Here is a 20,233-nt window from a genome sequence, read left to right on the forward strand (position 1 = left end):
ATAATAAGGTACTATAGTGTATGAATTGTACGAGAATGTTCATTTCAATTCTATAATATTAAATAGCTAGTAGTAATACTCTTTAAACTATCTTTGATTTGATATACTTTCAGTGGTGTAAGCATTATTTGTAGAAATTGCATTATCAAAGAACCTTAACTTCAATGAGCATAACTTCAATAATTCAATGTTAATTTATATGTATTACTAAGTATTCTGCTAGATGTAATGCCTGGATTTTGAAATTACAGGATAAGATTGATTAAATGACGAATTAATTGGAAACAAAATTGTATTTCTAATGTCTTGATGAGAATACTTAATAGATCTTCATTTTTAGCATTGGGTTATATTGATTGGAATCTTTATTGACAGGACAGTATGAACATGCCCTGGTACGGCCGACGGTGGGGAGAGTTAAATCTTCCTCTCGAAACGCTCTCACATGGCCACGCGTATATAGTCTCTGCCAGGGAAGTCCTGATCACTGCTTTCTCGCACCAGTGGTGTTGTTTACGAAATTGCGAGGAAGAAAAGCGAATATTCGATGCTTTAACCAGGTTAGTAGATATGGAGAGTTTATCTAGTACAGTTAAAAACCCTGATTTCAAAACCACTGGTGCATATGGGCTCCAGTATCCTGAAGAAAAAAATGGCGTATGAACCTATTTTTGGTCACTGGTTATCATGGGACTGTATCTCTTGACTTTGCTCCACAGCCTTGTGGATTAGACCTTTAGGTCAAAGGCTTCAGGTATGGCCCTCTAAAAAAGCACTTGCTTTGGTCTTGGCACCCGAGCAGTTTTCTTTTTCTATGAAGGAATCAAGTTGAAAGATTGGTCCATTTAACAAACTCATTACAAATGTAAATGATAGCTATTTATCTTCATTAAAAACTAAAATAACACATTGATGTTTGTACAATAAATGACTAATTGTTCAAAAAAGAAAAAGAAATACACCAACATATTAATGATTATGCCTAGTCCGTCAATTTAAGTGGCTGTTTTCCATTCACTGAAATGATATCAAGTTTAATACAATACTAGTACTACTCTTATCACATGTTATTATTATATCTAATTTCCTTAAAATGAATATTTTCGATGAGCTGAATGGTTTGGTCGTAGAGTTTTCATCAGTACAAACTTCAGATAGAAGTGAATTGTTCGAATTAGAGATATAACCAAAACGAAGAAGTAAACAATAATAGGTTTTAGGTCAACAACAACCAATCAACATCAAGGTCTACAGGACAAGCTGTGAATCACATATAGAGAAATTCAAACATTCACAGTTGATTAATCACTGAATGGTGATCAATGTCATATGTGTCAACTCTTTATTACTGACACGGGATCAAATCTTTCAGGGAGCACCAGTTCCCTTAAGATTACAGGTACACCTTGTTGATCAGTGCCAAGTAGTAGGAAACCTGGGTCTAGAGTTTCCTATTGATTACCTCCAACCATCATCTAAAATTTGAACACTTCACGGCTAGGCTCTAATTTATGGACGACCTTCGAACAAATCTCAAGTGACTTTGGGAACTGTTAGCCAATCAGCAAACAGCAAGTATAGAATAAAAATAAATTATACAAATTCAAAGAAATAAATTGGATACACTTCTTACACGTGGTTCAAAAACTTGTCAAGGTTAAAAAGAGGTTCAGAGGTTCTAAAATCGTAATGCATGCAGTAGAGGAAACCATTCATATGGCTACGGAATAGTCGGCCTCTGGAGCCATGACAAAGTCTCAAAAACTCTTTCAGCTTCGAACACATAGCTTCAATATTGTTTATGTGCACTCCGGTTGTTGAGTGCACAAAATGCCACTTGTGGATAACAACTCGATGCACATAACCAAGCCTATGTAGGAGTCTGTACGCTTTGCAAACATCCGTATATATTGTAGTGACTGGTTGCAGCCAGTGTTACTGGTGCTTTTAGTATCCAGTTCGCAATAATTGTCATGATTTGCCTTAGTTAGGAATTATATGTAGGGTTTTCATCATGAACTGACATCAGCTATAATGCCAGAAATCTATTTAGTCAAATAGATGAAAGGCTTTCGCGTTAGAATCAGAGATCTATTATCTTATACCTGATTGATTCGTCCACAAATTATAGTCTCACCGCTTTATTTGTTATAGCCACTCAATTATCACGTTTTCTACCAAATTCCCTGTAGACCGATCGTACGTTAGCATTAAGCACTGAAGTTGGCGCCGTAGCCTTGAAATCTCTCCATAAATTAGAGTCTCCTCCACTTCACTTCTATCTGAAGTTTTGCGCTGACGATTAAAAATCTTCACAACCAAACCATGTAGATTCGAGAATAAAACTTCATCTACATCATCCACCTGAGCTATAAATCTTCTTCATTATCTTAACAGATTCATTCATCATCATCATCATCATTTAAATATGTAACTATATAGAGAAATTTCACACAAATAATAATAATATACACCTATATTCATTTCATGTTTAACTCTAGGTGTATTCTAACATTCTTTGTGTTTCTGGTTGACCTGTTAAAACACGATTTATAATTCTCTTTGACAAATTCATTCTATTGCATAAACACTAGATAGATAGATATATATGTGTGTACTTATACATTCATATGAAAGTATATCAAAATGCACAGATTAACCATAGTTTACATTAGAAAGTAAGTGACTTGTTAAACAAAATCTATAAACATTGAATAAATTACTTAAATGATAAGAAATATATGAAAAAGTGTAAAGTGATTTTCAGCAGAATAAAAACTTATATTCTTAATTGTATGTATTGATAAAACTGTGGTGCGTGCTACTTATATTAATATAAGTAGTATATGACGCGAGTCAAGAATGTTATGTCTGGCGGCAGAAGATGGGAGAAGATCAAAAGGAAGAGCGGGAATAGAAAGCAGTTAGTATGAAAATGCAAGAACAATGAAGTCCGAGATAATTATTGAACATTTTGCAAATTAAGTATTATAGTATGGTTTTTCTATTTTATCAAGTAACTCCGATTGTTTTCACCTGTCTTCTCTTTCACTACAAAACTAGAGTGAGAATGCTGTAACTAAACAATGTATATCAAAGTATTTCAATATATAATAATGATAACCAGTGGAGTTAATCGATGTCAGATAAAGATAGGTACCTAATTTAGATCATGGAAGATGGTCACACAAATTTGTTGAATGCTGGCTAAATGGTTTAGAGGTTAAACGTTCACACGTGAAATCGAAGGTTTTGGGTTTGAATCCTGTATGCGAGATAGTGGATGAGCACTGGTAAACAGTCTTATACTAGGCTGAAATGACTGTCAAGTGATCTAACATCGATCGATTCATGATCTCAATAAAAAAAACTTAATAATTTTCACAACTCCCTACCGATAGTAATGTATATACTCATGATAATTGTTAACTATGCAATAAATCTGTTATTTATGAATAAACGACAAATATTTCAGTAATGAACAAGAATGAATGAATTCAAGAATGATGATTAACTGATTTTTGACCTATTTACTGAATGAAATTGCACTCATTATGAAAATTGAGATTGTTGTGTTGAAACTGATGTGGCTTGGTTTGTACAGTTGAGAAGTTCAGAAATGGAAAGAAGTAACTATCTAGTACTTGTGTGGCGTGTGCTACTTATATTGGCATAAATAGTATATGATGTTAGTCGTGAACAGAAGGTCTAGCAGCAGAGAGACAAGAGGATCGAACAGTGAAGAATGGAAACAGGATGCAATTTGTATGAAAACGCAAGAACAATGAAGTCTGAGTTATTTTGGGACAATCGATAGACATTTTGCAAATTAAGCATTTACTTTATGATTGTTAGATTTTATTAACAAGTCGTGTAATTTTGTGTTAAATACATTCGATTGTCCCCACCCGTGTTCTGTTCCCTACATTTGGTGTCGCTGCCAACCAGGAGGTGAGGGGTGTTGTTCTGCGAATGCCGTTGCGGGCCTGGAGCTGAGGTGCTATTTGGGGCAGTCTGGTGCTGAGAGATGGCGTCGAATGGAGTGTTCTGGAGGGGCGGCGTTGGCTGTAACGGGTGCTGTCGATGGAGAGAACCGGTGGGACGTGCGGCTGCTGGGAGGACATCGGATGTAGATGTCTCAGCAGACCGGTGGAGCACGGGTGATAAGCATCTCAGGTGCCGGGTGGATGTAGGATGTTGTTGCCCCGGCAGGAAATCTAGTTATAAAGTTTATGGTGTTGTTGGACAGTGAACTTGAATCATCTCATTTATATTAACTGACATATTTTACAAGTGAATACAAACGTGATATTTTCTTTCTATGACTATTAAGTCAACACAACATAATGTAAAAGCCTATCTACGTCATAGCTTCATGGAATTTCATGATGAAATGATAGCAAAGTAGATTGTCCCAATACAGTTTTAGAATGAAATAGATATGTGTTGGATTAATCTCCTTCCCTTTTCATCTGATCCATTCAATTAAACCATGATATGTATCTGCAAATATGCATTTATTCAGACATATATCCTTATTGTACATCAGTGTTACAATCAACTAGTTTAATATATTGACAGTTTATTTTGATCTTTGTATAGAAAAATGAATAGTTTTAGATTAACATTCATCCTAAACTAAATATGAGCTAAAACATTTTGTATATGGATCCTATGTCTAAGAGATTATAATGATATCACCTTGGACTAACTAACGAAACGAAAACCAGCAATGAAATAAAAGGACAAACTAAACTATTCCTCTGCGCTCCAAACCTATCAGCTAGAGGAAGAAGACAAAATTCAGCCAAGAAAATATATAATTCCACAAGCACCACATGGTTTATTACACAGAAGATAATTATAAGCCAAGCAAAGCTTCAAATTACTTCAAGATTTTGAGTAAGGTCAATAAGCCCATAAATTTACACTCTTACATCATTTCGTCGGTAAAATACGTGATTTCTTTAGAAGAGCACACCGATTTTTAAGTTAACTCTGTTTGTGACTAAACTAACCAATGCATTAGACATGGCGAGTCTAGAAATCGGTAAAAAGTTTGTGACCCAATAGTTCAATATACCCTATTTAATAGTTTGTTTAAACAACAAGTTCTGTCCATTTAATCATTCTATTTCCGTAACTCTAACTTATGAATTGCTTTCACTACTGGAAGCAAAATATCATACACAGTACTGTTCAACTAGTCAGTAGTCGATGATTGAGATTCAAAATTAATTATAGACTTTTATATATTCTTTGAGAAAATTCTTCTGTTGAATTAAATATTCAATGAATTAGTACGTTTATAATAAAAAGGCGACTTAATTTGAAATAGGCGAAACTAAAAATTTTTGGACGAACCAATCACGTACAAGATAACAGGTCTCGGAGTTTGGCGCGAAATTCACTCATCCATTTGGCTAAATAAAGTTTTGGCATTATAACTGATGTCAGTTTGTGATGAACACCGTAAATATAATTTCTAACCTTAATCATCAACTGTAAATTATAATTCTAATTCTTCACGCAGGGTTGTAACCATCATTTAGTCCCGGTTATCAGGTGGATACTCTCAAGGTCAGTCTAGCGTCACTCGAAGGTCGTCCATCAATTATAGTTTCACCTTGATGTTAGACCACCACTGAAGACCTGGAAGCACTGGACGGCCGTTTCGTTCTATTGTGGGACTTCTCAACAGTGCGCATCCACAATCCCGGTCGCGAGATTCGAACCCAGGGCCTTCAGTCTTGCACGCGAACGCTTAACCTCTAAACCACTGAGTCGGCATTCGATAGTCTTAATGTCTAACTTCAACCAGTCCACGAAATCGAGCCACCGTCCACTATTATCTTCAATTAGTTACTATCTTACAACAGACCTGGTTGGACTCCACTGGTCACAATGTTTGACGTAGATTCAGTGTTTGCCAGTACTTATCAGAAAGACATATTTACGAACCTAAAAACACTGCTGCTCTCTCAAACCATTGTCAACTAGCAAGTTCATAAATAGAAGTGAGTTAGTATCAAAAGACTAGACAAATGTGGCATTGGTTACAACGCAGTGATCAATCAATTGAACAGATCGCTATATATATATATATATATATATATCATGCTTATTATTTATACAATGGTTAAACTTGATGCGAATCGACAGTTACTATAAATACATAGATATATCTGACTAGCATCAGTTCACAACATTTGTATAGTAGTCACAATTTATTTTACTGTGTAATCTTCTCTGACTTACATTCATCAACCATTAAAGCTGAACTAAACAGAAATGTATTTCAATATTTTAAGTGGTCTAGAGGTTAAACGTTTGCGCGCGAGACTGAAGGCCCTGGATTCGAATACCGCGAGCAAGATTGTAAATGCACACTTCTAAGGAGTCTCACAACAATAGGACAAAACGGTCGTCCAGTGCTTTCAGGTTTTCATTGATGATCTAACATTAATCAGTTCATGATCTCAATCACAAACCTAATAATCTCTATAACCCTATACTTATAAAAACTGAATTTTGTCAACTATCTATCTATCTATCTATATGATTCTTTTATGATGAATCAATCAATTGAAGTTCAACTAAGGTCTAGATCATCAATTCTTAAATGTTGACAATGATTCAATCAATTACAAACTGTATATTATTCATTCTATTACATATTCTTCTACTACATATTTTGTTTATTTGTTTTTCTTACTACCCTCATTTTATTAAGAATTTTTCATTCACTACTACTAATTATCAATTTATAAATAGTAGAATAGAACAATATTATGACATAATAGAAATTTGATGTTTATTGTATCATCTATGTCAAAATGTTGATTGTCATAGAAAACAAACAAACAAACAGTAAACAAATGAGTCTTTTGCACATTGCTGAAGCTATTACAATCCATGTTCACAAATCTAACCTTTGCATTTAAACGAGGTTTTTACAATCAATCTCGCTACTTTGGCTATCAATATAATAGGGAAGTTTGTAGCAAAACTATTCTCGTACTTCTTCCATGTTTTTTCTTGTATTTTTGTATTTTACTTATTCTCAACATTCATTTCTTGATTCCTACATAACTACTATATTACTGACGATTCATCAAAATATTCTGTGTCGGGTAGAAACATGTGTCTACCTCAGTACAATGGAAGATCGTCGCGCAACTTCATGGATTGGTTGAGGTTAGGCATTGACACTGTTGGATGCCGACTCAGTGGTTTAGAAGTTAAGCGTTCGCGCGCGAGACTGAAGGCCCTAGGTTCGAATTCCGCGAGCGGGATTGTGGATGCGCACTGTTGAGAAGTCCCACAATAGGACGAGACGGCCGTCCAGTGCTTCCAGGTTTTCAATGATGGTCTAACATCATTCGGTTCATGATCTCAAAATAAAAAGGTTTTCTGTCTCCTCTCACTTTTATATACTATGCAACGTAGCAACTGCTTGATTTTCAAATAATGACTTTGATTATGATTAAGATGTTTGAAGTGGATAGGACACACATTACGGAAATCATTAAACTGTATTACAAGGCAAGCGCTAGCTTGGAATCCTGAAGGGGAACGAAAAAGAGGAAGGCCAAAGAACACACTGAGTCGGGAATTGGAAACAGACATGGAAAGGATGAATAGCAACTGGAAACAACTGGAAAGGATTTTCCAGGACAGAGTTGAATGGCGAGTGCTGGTGATAGGCCTATGCTCCTCCATGAGGGTTAACAAGCATAAGTAAGTAAGTAAGTGTAGTCTTTTTTATTTAAGTAAAGTTACGAAATCTTAATCATTATTTCGATTCAACATTGACTTTAATCTTAATTTCTAAACAAGATCTAAAATGAAACTTACTAATATTCTGTAAATTATTTTCAATAATTCTAGACAAAAATATTATAAGAATTAAGTTCAAGAGGTATTTCCTGGAGTTCTAGTGAGAAGCAGTGACCAAGGGAGTTCAACCGGATCTGTCGTGAAATAGTAACTCACTGAAGACAATAATGGATGTTCCGCTCAATTTCGTGAATTAATTGAACTTAGACATTAACACTGTTGAATGCCAGCTCAGTGGTCTAGTGTTTAAGCTCTCACACGCGAGACTGACAAGTCCTGGGTTCGAATCTCGCAAGGCGGGATCGTGGATGTGCATTGTTGATGAGCCACACAATGGGACGAAACTGCCAGCCAGTACTTCCAAGTTTTCCATGGTGGTCGAGCTTCAATTGACTCATGATCTCAACTACTAAAATTACTAAAATCTCCACAAATCTCCTTCTGATATGTAAAATTATAAAGTATTTTCAATGATGCCTATTGGGTAACTGGTCGTATATAGAAAATTATATTCTTATGGAATATTATGTTTCTTTCTCTTGTTTGTTTGTTTGTTTGAACTGATCAAATTAACGATCACATATAAGTAGTATTTGTTGTATAATAAAACATGTTTATTATTTAAATAGTAAATTTTCCAAAAAATGACAGACAATGAAAAATATGAAACACTCAGGAGAGCAGGCAATTCGATTCATACTAGACTTATCATCTGGATATACCTGATATCTGGTGACAGTGTCTTTACCTATATATTACTTATTGCTCCAAACATCAACGTGTTGTTTTGCTGCTGAAAACCTAAACGATAAGTATTGGATTCGTTTTTCCGTATAAATAACAATATTTGAATGAAAGCACATCTAGCTAGTTAGTCCCAAATTACACAAAACAAGCATCTTTGATACTAATATCAGCTAGAATTCAAGTAACCTAAAAGTTAATATAGACTAAATTCATTGTTCTTCTAAAGTCATCTTTATAACTCACGTTATTACTATTCTAATCATTATATAGAATGAAAGATTGATAAAGGATTACACCAATTTCTGGGGAGTTAAGTTACATAATGAATTAAAACAGTTTGATTGGGAAAACACTTATACATTTCAAAAAGTACAAAAAAAAACAAGTACAATTCAACGGGGATATGGCTAGTGATACTCTGAATGATAGGTTAACGAAAGTAATTAGCAGGACATTCTACACAGTCAATCTTGCGTTCACCTTCTTGAGTCGACCAGTGATGTCTACTCAAACGAAGGATAAGTTACCTGAGTTGGCCTCCTCAATGTGCATTTACAAACTCAGCTGCTCCTGTGGAGATAGCTATATCGGGCATACTATCAGGCAACTTAACCAACGAATGAGTGAACATCTACTAGCCTGGTTTATGAAGGGATAGATAAAAACAATACGCAGTTCTATCTTAGCACATCTTATTGATAGCGGTCATAATGTAGATAAATCAGAAGAATACTAATAATTCACAATAAATATAATGAAAACAAATACAGACTGAATACTTACTTTTTATAAATCTTTTAATATACCATAATCTATAAACAATCACAAGACCAAAGATTTCAGAAAATGTTGAAGCTGTATCTGCTTGTGAAGTAATATGTAAATAATTACATAATTCTAAAACTTTTGATGATGTAATCCTCTTGATGGTCGACTAGAATGTCGATAAATATTATAGATATCTAATGAGAAACAAACTGCACATACAAGACCATCTATAATAAATAATAATTGACGACCCCATTGACGAATTCCCATAGCCCATATTTTAAATGGAACTTCCACAACAAATAATGTCAATGTAAATAAACTTAAACATTCTAAAGCTAATTGACCTTCTAAAATTAATCGTTGAGTATTTCCGGGCTGAAGAAAAGAAATACACATAAAGTAAGACAATGATCATTAAGTAGTGAGTAAACAACATAAACAATTACTCACAAACTAAATCATACATTAATCTATGTAGTGTCGAATTTACTATAAATTTTATAAGAACAAAGAATTACTCATGTCTAGCACGCCTTATCGCTAGTACTCTACATTCTTATAACCTTTTATACTATGTATATAGAGTTAAAAGTTAACTCAAATAACTATCGAATTATCCCATAGTTAATATGTAATTGATAAAGAGTTACATATCACAACTATACTAATCTGTAATATTGTTGTGTGTGTGTGCTACTGATGTCGATAGATATAAGTAGTATGTATCATCAATCGAAAGTGAAATGCCTGGAGGCAGAAGATTAAGAAGACCAAAAACAAAAAGAGAACGAGGACAAAGAATGAATAGTGTGAAATCGAAAGACCAATGAAGTCTGAGACAATTGATTGACGTTTTGTAAATAAAGGTTTTACTGTACGGTTCTCAGTTTTTACTAGGATGTTCTGTAATTTTGTATTCAAATATATTTGACTGTCACCACTTGTGTTCTCGTTCACGACTATATTAATTTTATTAAAAGAGTTTGTTTCTTTATAGTATTAGCAAATCATTGACATATATTAACCAGCTTAGTTAACACCATTGGGTGATGACTCAGTGATCTAAAGGTTAATCGTTCGTGCGCGAAACCAATAGATTCTAGGCTCGAATCTTGCGAGGCGGGATCGTGAATGTACATTGTTGAGGAGTCCCACTATAGAACGAAACGGCTGTCCAGTGCTTCCAGGTATACAAGTGATCTCTGATTTCCAATGGTTCCTCAGGTAGAATCGGTTTAGTATTAAAACTTTATAAACTTATAGATTTCCAATCAGAAACCTCTCAGATAACCAAGATATAGTATTAACCTATTTTCGTTAGTAATTTAGGCACGGAACATATGAAAATACCATTAAAACTGAATAATCATTGAGAAATTAGGAAAAAGTGCAGTGAGTAATTAAATAGCTGATTAGTTGTAGAATTAATCAGGGGTGCTAGGATTTACTGTCGATGAATCATCTTATTAATGAATATCATTGGATAATTTCAATACGACATCCATGAATTAATGCATTCTTTCTTCAATGTGGTCTCGTCGTTATCTTTGAGGGTTTAAATCTTCTGCATGTTGATATTTATAAATGGATGTGACCAGACCTATGTTGGTAAACAACTTCTAAATATGTATGAATCAGTATCGCTTGGATTTATGTCTTCATTATATGGTAAAAACATTATTCTAAACAGTACTATAAGAGATTACAATCGTTGCAAAAACTGTATAATGTTATCTATTCTACAAATATTACATACTTACAGGTAAACGTAATGATTCTGTTTCCAATATCACTCGACATAATACTAATAATGCTTCAAAACCTGTCAATCCGATAACTGATAAATAATATTTTCTCATATTAAACACTTGTTTTAAACGTTTCCTAGCTAATGTACATTTTCCAGATGGTCGCGTTTTTGCCCGTGAATGTGGTACATTATTAATTAATTCCTTATTAGATTCATCCATTGTTATATGCATGTTATTTAATACATATGATAGATGTATATATATATGATTGTCTGTATTTTATTGGACAGATTGCACCATTAAATCTGAAATGGAATAAACCAAAGGTAACGAACTCTACCATGAGGAAACTTTTTTTCAATAAGCCAAAAATGACCTGTATTTCTTTTACTTACAGCAAGGGATAACTGAATTGTACTCAGTGTTAAATTCTTTTGAACTGTTAGAGCTAATCAAACTCTAATAAGCAATTAAACAGGCTTATTTGTCAGCACCAAGAAGTAGACAAAACATATGGTTAAACGCTTTTCGATAATCAAAAAGTGCATTCATTTTAAAGAGAGCACCAATCTTCGCTCTTGCTCTCTTTAAGATAATAAAGGGAACTATATACATGACATGTACATTTTTGTCCTATAGGAATTTAGTTGCCTCAAACACAAACGTGAAACACTTCAATGTTAAAAATACTGGCTCATAATATCAGAAAATCTCAAGGCATATCTAGATAAATCTAGCTTGTGTTACAAATAGTCACCTATAAAACAGTTCAAATGTAACCAAAACCATGAACATATCCTATACACGTTTTATTCACGAATACGAGTTTCACTATGTGATAAGTTCAGATATATATTTCCCATTACACTGTGTTAACTGCTTTAAAGATATTCACTCATTACTTAAAATATACTATATCATATTGGAAGATTATATCATAAACTGACTTATACTAGTCAAACAGTGAAAAAACAAAGTACATGACATGTGTTTCATGATACTATAAAACTTTTCAACAGTCAAAATCCACGATTTCCTCAAAGATTTTACTTCACTTGAGGTAAGTTTATACTGTCAACTAACTTTCTTTTAAACAATCTCTATAAAGCTTTAATTCATCTGTTTTAAATTATCAGCCTAAAATCGGTATTGTTCTCACAAACGTATTAGTTTGTATATCTCAAAAATTATATAATGGAAATAAAAACTGAGATTGGATAGTTTAGGAAATAAGCGAGAAATAATTCTTACCGATAAAACTATATGAAATAGTCATTGAACAGAAAATCAAATATTTACCATTTCTATATTTAATCTTGTCAAATATGTATAAAATGAATGTGCATATTTCATAGAAACTAGATTTGTTTTTTCAAAATATATACCACTCAATGTAAGATAACTATGAATCAGTTAAAATGAAACAATATTTGTGATTTCATAGTCCAGTTGGAGGTATTTGTTTATTTCTTTACAATATATGCTTGTATGTATTATATTTCTTTGTTTGATTGGATGTATATTCATATTAGTGTCTATACATACATATATGACAATATTTTGATCAATAAAAGGGTAACAATTTAACGTTGTTTTCTTATTTTTATAAAACTTAAATATAAAATTTATTTCATATAACATACTATATTGTATAATTGTTGCATGAATGTTGGTCTAGTTTATAAATACTAAACCATCATAATTATAAGTTAAAACTTGGAATAGATTCAAAATTTTACATCATTGCAATTACTTACAAATATGTAATGCTATTTATATTTTTATTGAAGACATTATAATTCGATTTAGCATAAAACTAACAATAAACGTTTTGTACATATTATCTTTAATATATAAAATAATCCGTTACCCGACTTAACGGTAACTTCCGAGACAAAACAGAACAAATGTTGTCTGTTCAGCTAAAAAATTCGTTTTGATGGTACACTTGATGATAAATTTTAAGTAAGGCAAGTATCACAGCGGCTACTCGGTGCTCTAATTTCGACTAACAGTGTGAATTATAAGATTGGTTTAACAGTGGGGAGTAACTAATATCACGTTAAGCTACTAACCATTGATAATCAATTTTTTCAAACTAAGCCACTCACCAGTTCAAATGGCCTAAATCTACGTTATGATGCTATAGGATTAGAGATAACCTGCAGAATGCCGTGAATGTAAATCTTGAATTGGTTTCAACCTGTATGTAAAGTTTTAGTTTAGTCTTTTGAAAACTAATATCACGTAAAAAGTGTGTCAAAATTTGTCAGTTGAACAGTCTTGAAACTAGTCAATCAGCAAACTACGTCCAGGATCCTCAAGTGTACGATTTGAGGAAGCTTAGCAATAGATGAATTATGCTTTTAGCTACTCATTATACATGTAAGCAAGTATTCCAGGATTTACCAATACATCTGAATGGTTCCATTGTTGAAATTTATTGAATAGTGGAGAAGTAAAATCGATCATCAGTCAAGTGCTCCTCATTTTCAGAAATTTATTTCTTGGTAGAGATCATATGTAAACTCGCTACAACTACAAGATCAAGCAAAACGAACATTTTCATTAAAACGGTATGGAGGTATAACAAGCTAGGTTTTGTAATGAGTTACAATAGGTAGTTGTTTACGGATTAGTATATTTTGTAAAATTTTTGAACATATTGGCCAATCAGCTGCCTGAGTTTATCATAGAACATGAAACAGTCCTCATAGAATCAATTCACTTTCAGTCGTTATTAGTAAACCAGGTCAAATGCCTGCAAGAATAAACAAATACATCAAGATTTCAAAACTCTTTTGCTGCTAACAACGAAATAAAGCAGAACTCGGATTTTTAGATTCTGGTAAATAGTAACTATAAAAGTGAAATAAAATAATTGTTTAACAAGAGGACTTCTAAGATACAAACAACATAACAAGTAAAAGCTGCATTATGACTACAAAACTAATGTTTGAAAAGCACCGAACAAGCATCACTATTAATTAGGAAAGATATGCAAAATTTTGTTGCACATGTGGCATCTTGAATGTATGCCAACAATGCATGGTAATCTCTAGTATTTCTTAAAATAAAGCTGGATTCAAGACATAGTCCAGGCTGTCTTAGTTGGAGAAAACATAACTAACTGAGATAAATAGTTTACGGAGTTTTCGTGACAGCCTGTTCATGTGGGTGGTTTTTCTCACACTGACTTTGGTCATCTAAGAAATACTGCCTTCTTTTAATTTAATTAGTGGGTAGATGTTCCATATTACCTTGACTAATACTGTCTTTAATACATACGAACATATGATTGGGTTTATAGTCATCTTAAAAATGAGAAGTTCTGAGAGCTTTTTATCAGCAATATTAAACTAAGAGCGCCTCAAAAACTTTCACCTTTTAACCAGTAATACTTGATAGTTATTCTGTGATTACATCCGAGCATTTTTACCATATAGTAAATTTCATTTGGGATAAAGCGAACGATTACATGCATTGTCGCTTCATTTGCACGTCTTTTCACTCGCTTTAATTAGATTTAAACAGGGACGCTTTTTGAATTCTGCCCGTCGTAGATGCGTATTTGTCAAACAATTCGCAGCTTTTGAACATAGATATTATGTACAGCATCTGTGCTCTAAAAAATATTAGATGCACCATAACTACCGTGCATTCAACTACTTCAAGATTCGCCCCGTAAGTATATACTTATTAATATATGTTCTTGATCATTTATATCACAAGCAATGACGCAACATGAAGTAATTCGAACCTCGTTCTAGTTTTTCACCCAACAGAATCTAACTATAGTTTGATCGGGAGAGTGTAGAGTCTGGGTACCGTAAAAATTTCAGACCAAAATAAAACAACGTGACTGACCCAGGCTCCCAACTTTGGGGAAAATCGAGTCGATTTTGGGGAAGCCGCTATAATAAATTTTGGGGAAATTTTGGGGAAATGAGAAAAAAAACCCAAAATTTCCCTGACCTGGGGAAGTTTGGGGAAAATTTTGGGTAAGTTTGGGGAAAATTTTGAGGGGAAATTTTGGGAAATCCCCAAAGTTAACTGAAGTTATTGGTAATGCAACTGACTACTGAATTCTTGTAAGTAGTATAAAACAATATACAAAAGCACAAATACACTATGGTGACGTCTGTTAAAGCCTGCGAAGCCGGGTGAAAGGGGAACGGACACGATAGTTATATCATTTTGAGGAAGCTTCCCCAAACCTTTGGGTTTTCCTGGAAAACTGTTTTGACGCAAAAGCTTCTCGAAAGCCTATCGACATCACGGAAGACCTAGGAGTATGCTTACGTACATTTCTTACTGCGACGTTTTATTACTTTTCGTCAATCGCGCATTGCTAATGAAACCTAATGTTAACCGATTTGTCGCGATTATCAAAAGACTGATTTATGAAATATATAAATGTTTATTACAGTTAATAAAATTACAAATGAATCATTTGTACAAAGTTTTTCATTGCGTTGTAACAGCAACACCTTACGTAGACGTAGAAATGTCATTGATAATGTTCTAAAAAATAAATAAATAAATCATTTGTAGTGTATAATAACGTGTCAAGATATGTGAAAGTTTGGTGATGTACCAACAGTATAACAATGTTCTTAATAATGCGAACAAAGAACTTACAGTTACGTCTGATAAAGCCTGCGAAGCCAGCTGAAAGGGAAACATACAAGAGACAAGTTATATTACTTTGAGTATTGATCACAAAGTCATAAGCTGTTACAGTAATTAAAGTACAGTGATTATAGTGATAAATATAATGAAAATTAACATCCTGTGAATTTTGGGGAAAACCCCAAAGTGAACTTCAGTTATTGGGAATACAACTGAATACTTCATTTTATTAAGTGGTATTAAACAATATACAAAACAGTAGGAAGGGGAACGTGTAGGAACAATGTGTGACAAAGTTAACATATGTATTATAACAAACAAATTAAGTAGTTTTAGCTCACCCTTTCTTTGGATCGCCATCCACGTTTATGTACTTTATCTCTTGCGTCATGCAAGAAGGCCTGGCTTGCTGTAGCCATGGCGTGCGTGATCTCCGTTTCCGAACAGGTCGCACTCCGGAAGTGTGAACACAAAGCACCTACAAATATGTTGATACAGTAATGTGGACTTACTTTGAACCGTGGAGTAAAATTTGTATTTACTAATCCCGAATTTTCTTCTGGTTCCGTGCAAGGTGTACGTGTTTGCCAGTTCCGGAGAAAGGAGGTATTTCAGACAGGCTTTTGCTGATTTACGAAGATCATCACATAGTAGATGGTATAATCTTCCCATCTAAAATTTCTTCAAACACCGATTACAACTTACGAAATGATCCCGGAATTTTTGTTCTCTAAAGCTGTCTCTAAAGAACGCAACTCGTCATGCGTTCGTAATGGGAAAGTGATTGCATCACTATCCATTTCCTCTGTACGCCCGTGAGTTACACCCATGGCTAAGCGTTCATACAAAAATAGCATTTTGTCTATTTTCGTAGACAGCTCACTGACCGATTTCAGGAGCGTTCTTAACAGTTTGTTTGTATCATCGCACAAACTTTCGTTATCAGGAATAAAGTAAATGCAACTTACGGTTTATCACCTTCAGTCGACGTACGTAGAATTGGTGGTGATGAAAGGTTAGCTTTCGATGAACTAATCTATGAGTATTGATAAAGTAGGTACAAACCTCGCAATCGGAGAAAACGTTCCTGTTGAAATGTTGACAACTGGAAATTCCACCGGGGCAAATCCAGCCTCAACCTCAGCAACCTCTAGTTCTTCCGAGGTGCATAGATAATCATTAAGCTTTCGTTTGACAGTTCTAACACAAATGATATAAGAAGTTGAACAATTTACCTTTTTGGTTTCTTAGCGTCACAAGGCTGCGTTTCATCGTTAGTTGCGATGTTAGTATTGTAGCCCAGTACTGTTGCTAAACACACTTTTAATTCCTGGGCTACATTGTAGTCGTCTGAAAACAATAAATGTTAATTGATTACAACTTACCACAACGATGCATAACGGCACATTTTCTCACGTCGAATCGAATGTCAACATCAACACCCTCAACAATTTCGTGCTCACTGATATCATCACGATAAAGGTAATGATTGTTGGTCAGGAGCCATTTGTTCGGAATACAGACCACTTGCTTGTTTTCCTTATCGTCAACTAAGATGTACTTTCCACTTTGATGCTGTAAATGAATGCGCAGGCGTGAAAAATTGTACATATATTGCATTGATGAAAATTCAGTAACACTTCCTGATGGAGGACGCAAAATCACTAACCAACAGACTGTTACTGGCTAAAGTGCTATATTTGCAACAGTCCTTGAGAAATGATGTCACATCTACTACTAGAATGTATGTAAAGAGGGATAATGACCTCATAATGTTGTGTGCGCAAGCACATGCACTTACAAAGTATGTCTGTTAGTGTTATCCACGTGCATTCGTGGCTTAAGGTAGAACACTTAAACATACCAATACTACTGGAGGAAAAGGGTCAGTATACAAATCAGAAGGACTATGAAATGGCCGGAACCTAATAAGACCTCCATCACGGATTTCTGTTACGAACCCTGGTCTACCTTTGGCAATAACTACATTGTCCGGCCTTGAAGTAGATAGCTTTGAGTTCCTGTAACTGACCATTTGCTTGGAAGAATTATCAGTTACCTCAGGTTCAGTGACATTGTCAGCCATATCCTGATTCAGTATACTTTGAAAGTAAACTTCTTCGGCATATCGCTGTGCGGCTTGTTTAGCCACGGCGAATCCACAGTGTACTGAACGCCTAATTTTTCTCATGTAGGACTCAAAAGGAAATGCTGCGAACGATTCTAAAGTACCATGTTCCATAACGTCGTCTGCAATGTGCTTTAAACTATGCACATTGTAGATTAAGTGTTCGGTACCGTAACACCTTTCGTAACCTAATAAAAAGTTATTAATGTAAACCCTAACACTGTTAGCGAATATGCTATGAAACTTAGGGTGCGATAATAAATAAATAGACAAGGAGAGTGACTGGAAGTTTCTGTACATTGATAATGGTAACCTATTCTGAAGAACTACAGGTCCTAAGTATAATAAGAACAACCGACATTCAGTTGCTTTCCATACAGAAACTTCATTAAGTGAACGACATTTCCGTTGAAAATCGCATGTCGTGTGTTGTCTACATAAGTCTAGTGCATCATTTATTGATGCGATAATTGATTGATCCATCCTATTAAGTCGCTTAAGAGCTAGCTCCTTCCATAATGAAACAATTTTTTTGGTAACACCTAAATATATCATATGCATGGGTTCACAAGGGAAACATTTAATCATATCCACTGGCAGATTTTCAAATGAACTTCTGCCACGATGATGGATAGATTGGGACCTACAACGAAAAGTGACATCACTTCTTAAGTCGTGTTCACCATTGGGGAAAGTCATTCGACCACCCATTCGCGTCCCTAAGACCTGACATTTGTCACAGCCAGCGATACCATTGTGTCCCACAATGTACTTGACGTTGCTGCGAGCTGGAGCGTCACAAATAACAGCAACTAATTTAACTGTTAAATGTAAGTGATACTTATCTACATTAATACCTACTGTCAGCAACTCCTGTAACTCTGTTATAAGTGTTGCTGACATGTCGTTGAAATCAGATGGTTTTACTTCACCACCGTAGATCCCAACTACGAAAACACTACTAACTAGTGGAGCTACTATACGACCTAGGATCGGCCACAGCTGTTGGTTAGAGCTTTTGAACAAACTTAGACCATCGTAGTTTAACTGCAACTGCAATTCGTTGAAACGGATTCGACGAAGCCAATGTCCTGAAATTCTCAAAAGACTGGATTTCAATCCTAAATGGTAATACGTTCCAGAATCTAGGATCTTAGGCTCCACGTTGTTGCATCGACGTAGAACACTTCTGACGGACGTTGGAAGTTCTGGATACCGCGCACGAAAAATGTCCAGTATTTGATCAGCCTTCTTTATGCTTATATAACCACCTTTCATCATTTCAATGACCATTTTGTCTAACTCGTCTTTCACCGAAAGATGAATGGTTGGGGACATTTCTGAAATTACACAACGTATAAAATTTTAATAATTAAACAGATTATACCGTTGATTGTGTTGTCTGAACATTGGACGTGACTACATGAAGCAGTAGCTGTATCTGTGACAATATTAGCCCACTGCTCTGTAGCTACGGTAATACGCGATTCTGTGACGACAACTGGATTGTCTGTCTCTTCGTCACAGCTCGGTAACTGACACTTCTTTATAAACTGTGCTTTCATTTTCCTCAACCTTCTGTAATAGGTTGATCGGGAACAGCTAAACAACCTAGGGTATTTAGTGTCTGCTGCCCGCCTTTTCGCAATCTTATCGAGCTGTCTATTATTATTCTGAAAGAAATAATTCACTTAAGTAAAACTGAACATAGACAGCAACCAAATTTCCCGACCTGCACTGCAAACAACTCACCTCCATAGCTTTCAAATTTTGAAAAGTGCTTTAAAACCGACAACTCTTTGTCTACTTATTGTTGATGTATTAAAACAAGACCTGGAATTCCAAAGATTATCCCTCATCAAAAGTCTGTATTGAATTAAAATGTAAATTTCTCTATTCAAATTTACTACTGTGAGGCTTATTTATATTATGTCGATGAAATTTTAATGTGAAAAAATGCGCTACGGCAATTTTGGGGATTTCCCCTAAATTTCCCCAAAGTTTGGGGAAAACTATTTCATTTTGGGGATTTCCCCAAAAGTTACCCAAAGATTGGGGAAGGTTTTTCACTTTGGGATTTCCCCAAAATTTCCCCAGAATTTCCCCAAAATACCCCAAAACTTCCCCAAACTTTGGGGAAGGCTATTTCACTTTGGGGATTTCCCCAAAATTTCCCCAAAATTCCCCAAAATTTCCCCAAAGCTGGCAGCTTGGGGATCAATAAGTATTTGAAATCTGAATATCAGAAACAACACTATTTTGAAAAGAAGCTAAGAAAGACTCAAAAGCTGAGCAAACCATTTATTTAGGCATTCAAAACAATATAGGAAGAGAAGGTTGAAGCATTAAGTTATTACCAACTGAC

General features: G+C 34.6%; 1 protein-coding gene across 2 annotated transcripts; it reads right to left on the reverse strand.

Annotated features, from left to right (window-relative positions):
* Positions 1-2,901: 2,901 nt before the first annotated feature.
* Positions 2,902-20,233, reverse strand: MS3_00004740 (uncharacterized protein). Of its 2 annotated transcripts, XM_051212706.1 has the most exons (5): positions 19,256-20,233; positions 16,976-19,208; positions 16,806-16,940; positions 16,253-16,771; positions 15,147-16,218 (listed from the first exon to the last, which is right to left on the reverse strand). In XM_051212706.1, the coding sequence occupies exons 1-2, from the start codon at positions 19,431-19,433 to the stop codon at positions 17,581-17,583; spliced, it is 1,806 nt and encodes a 601-aa protein (XP_051064021.1). In that variant the 5' UTR covers positions 19,434-20,233; the 3' UTR covers positions 15,147-16,218; positions 16,253-16,771; positions 16,806-16,940; positions 16,976-17,580. The 2 variants fall into 2 exon arrangements, with proteins under 2 accessions (XP_051064020.1, XP_051064021.1); XM_051212705.1 differs by lacking the exons at positions 15,147-16,218; positions 16,253-16,771; positions 16,806-16,940; positions 16,976-19,208; positions 19,256-20,233 and adding exons at positions 2,902-3,059; positions 9,370-9,732; positions 11,118-11,413; positions 12,408-12,513.

This window comes from Schistosoma haematobium (genome assembly GCF_000699445.3).
Source record: "Schistosoma haematobium chromosome Unknown HiC_scaffold_293, whole genome shotgun sequence".
NCBI classification, from domain to species: Eukaryota; Metazoa; Platyhelminthes; class Trematoda; order Strigeidida; family Schistosomatidae; genus Schistosoma; species Schistosoma haematobium.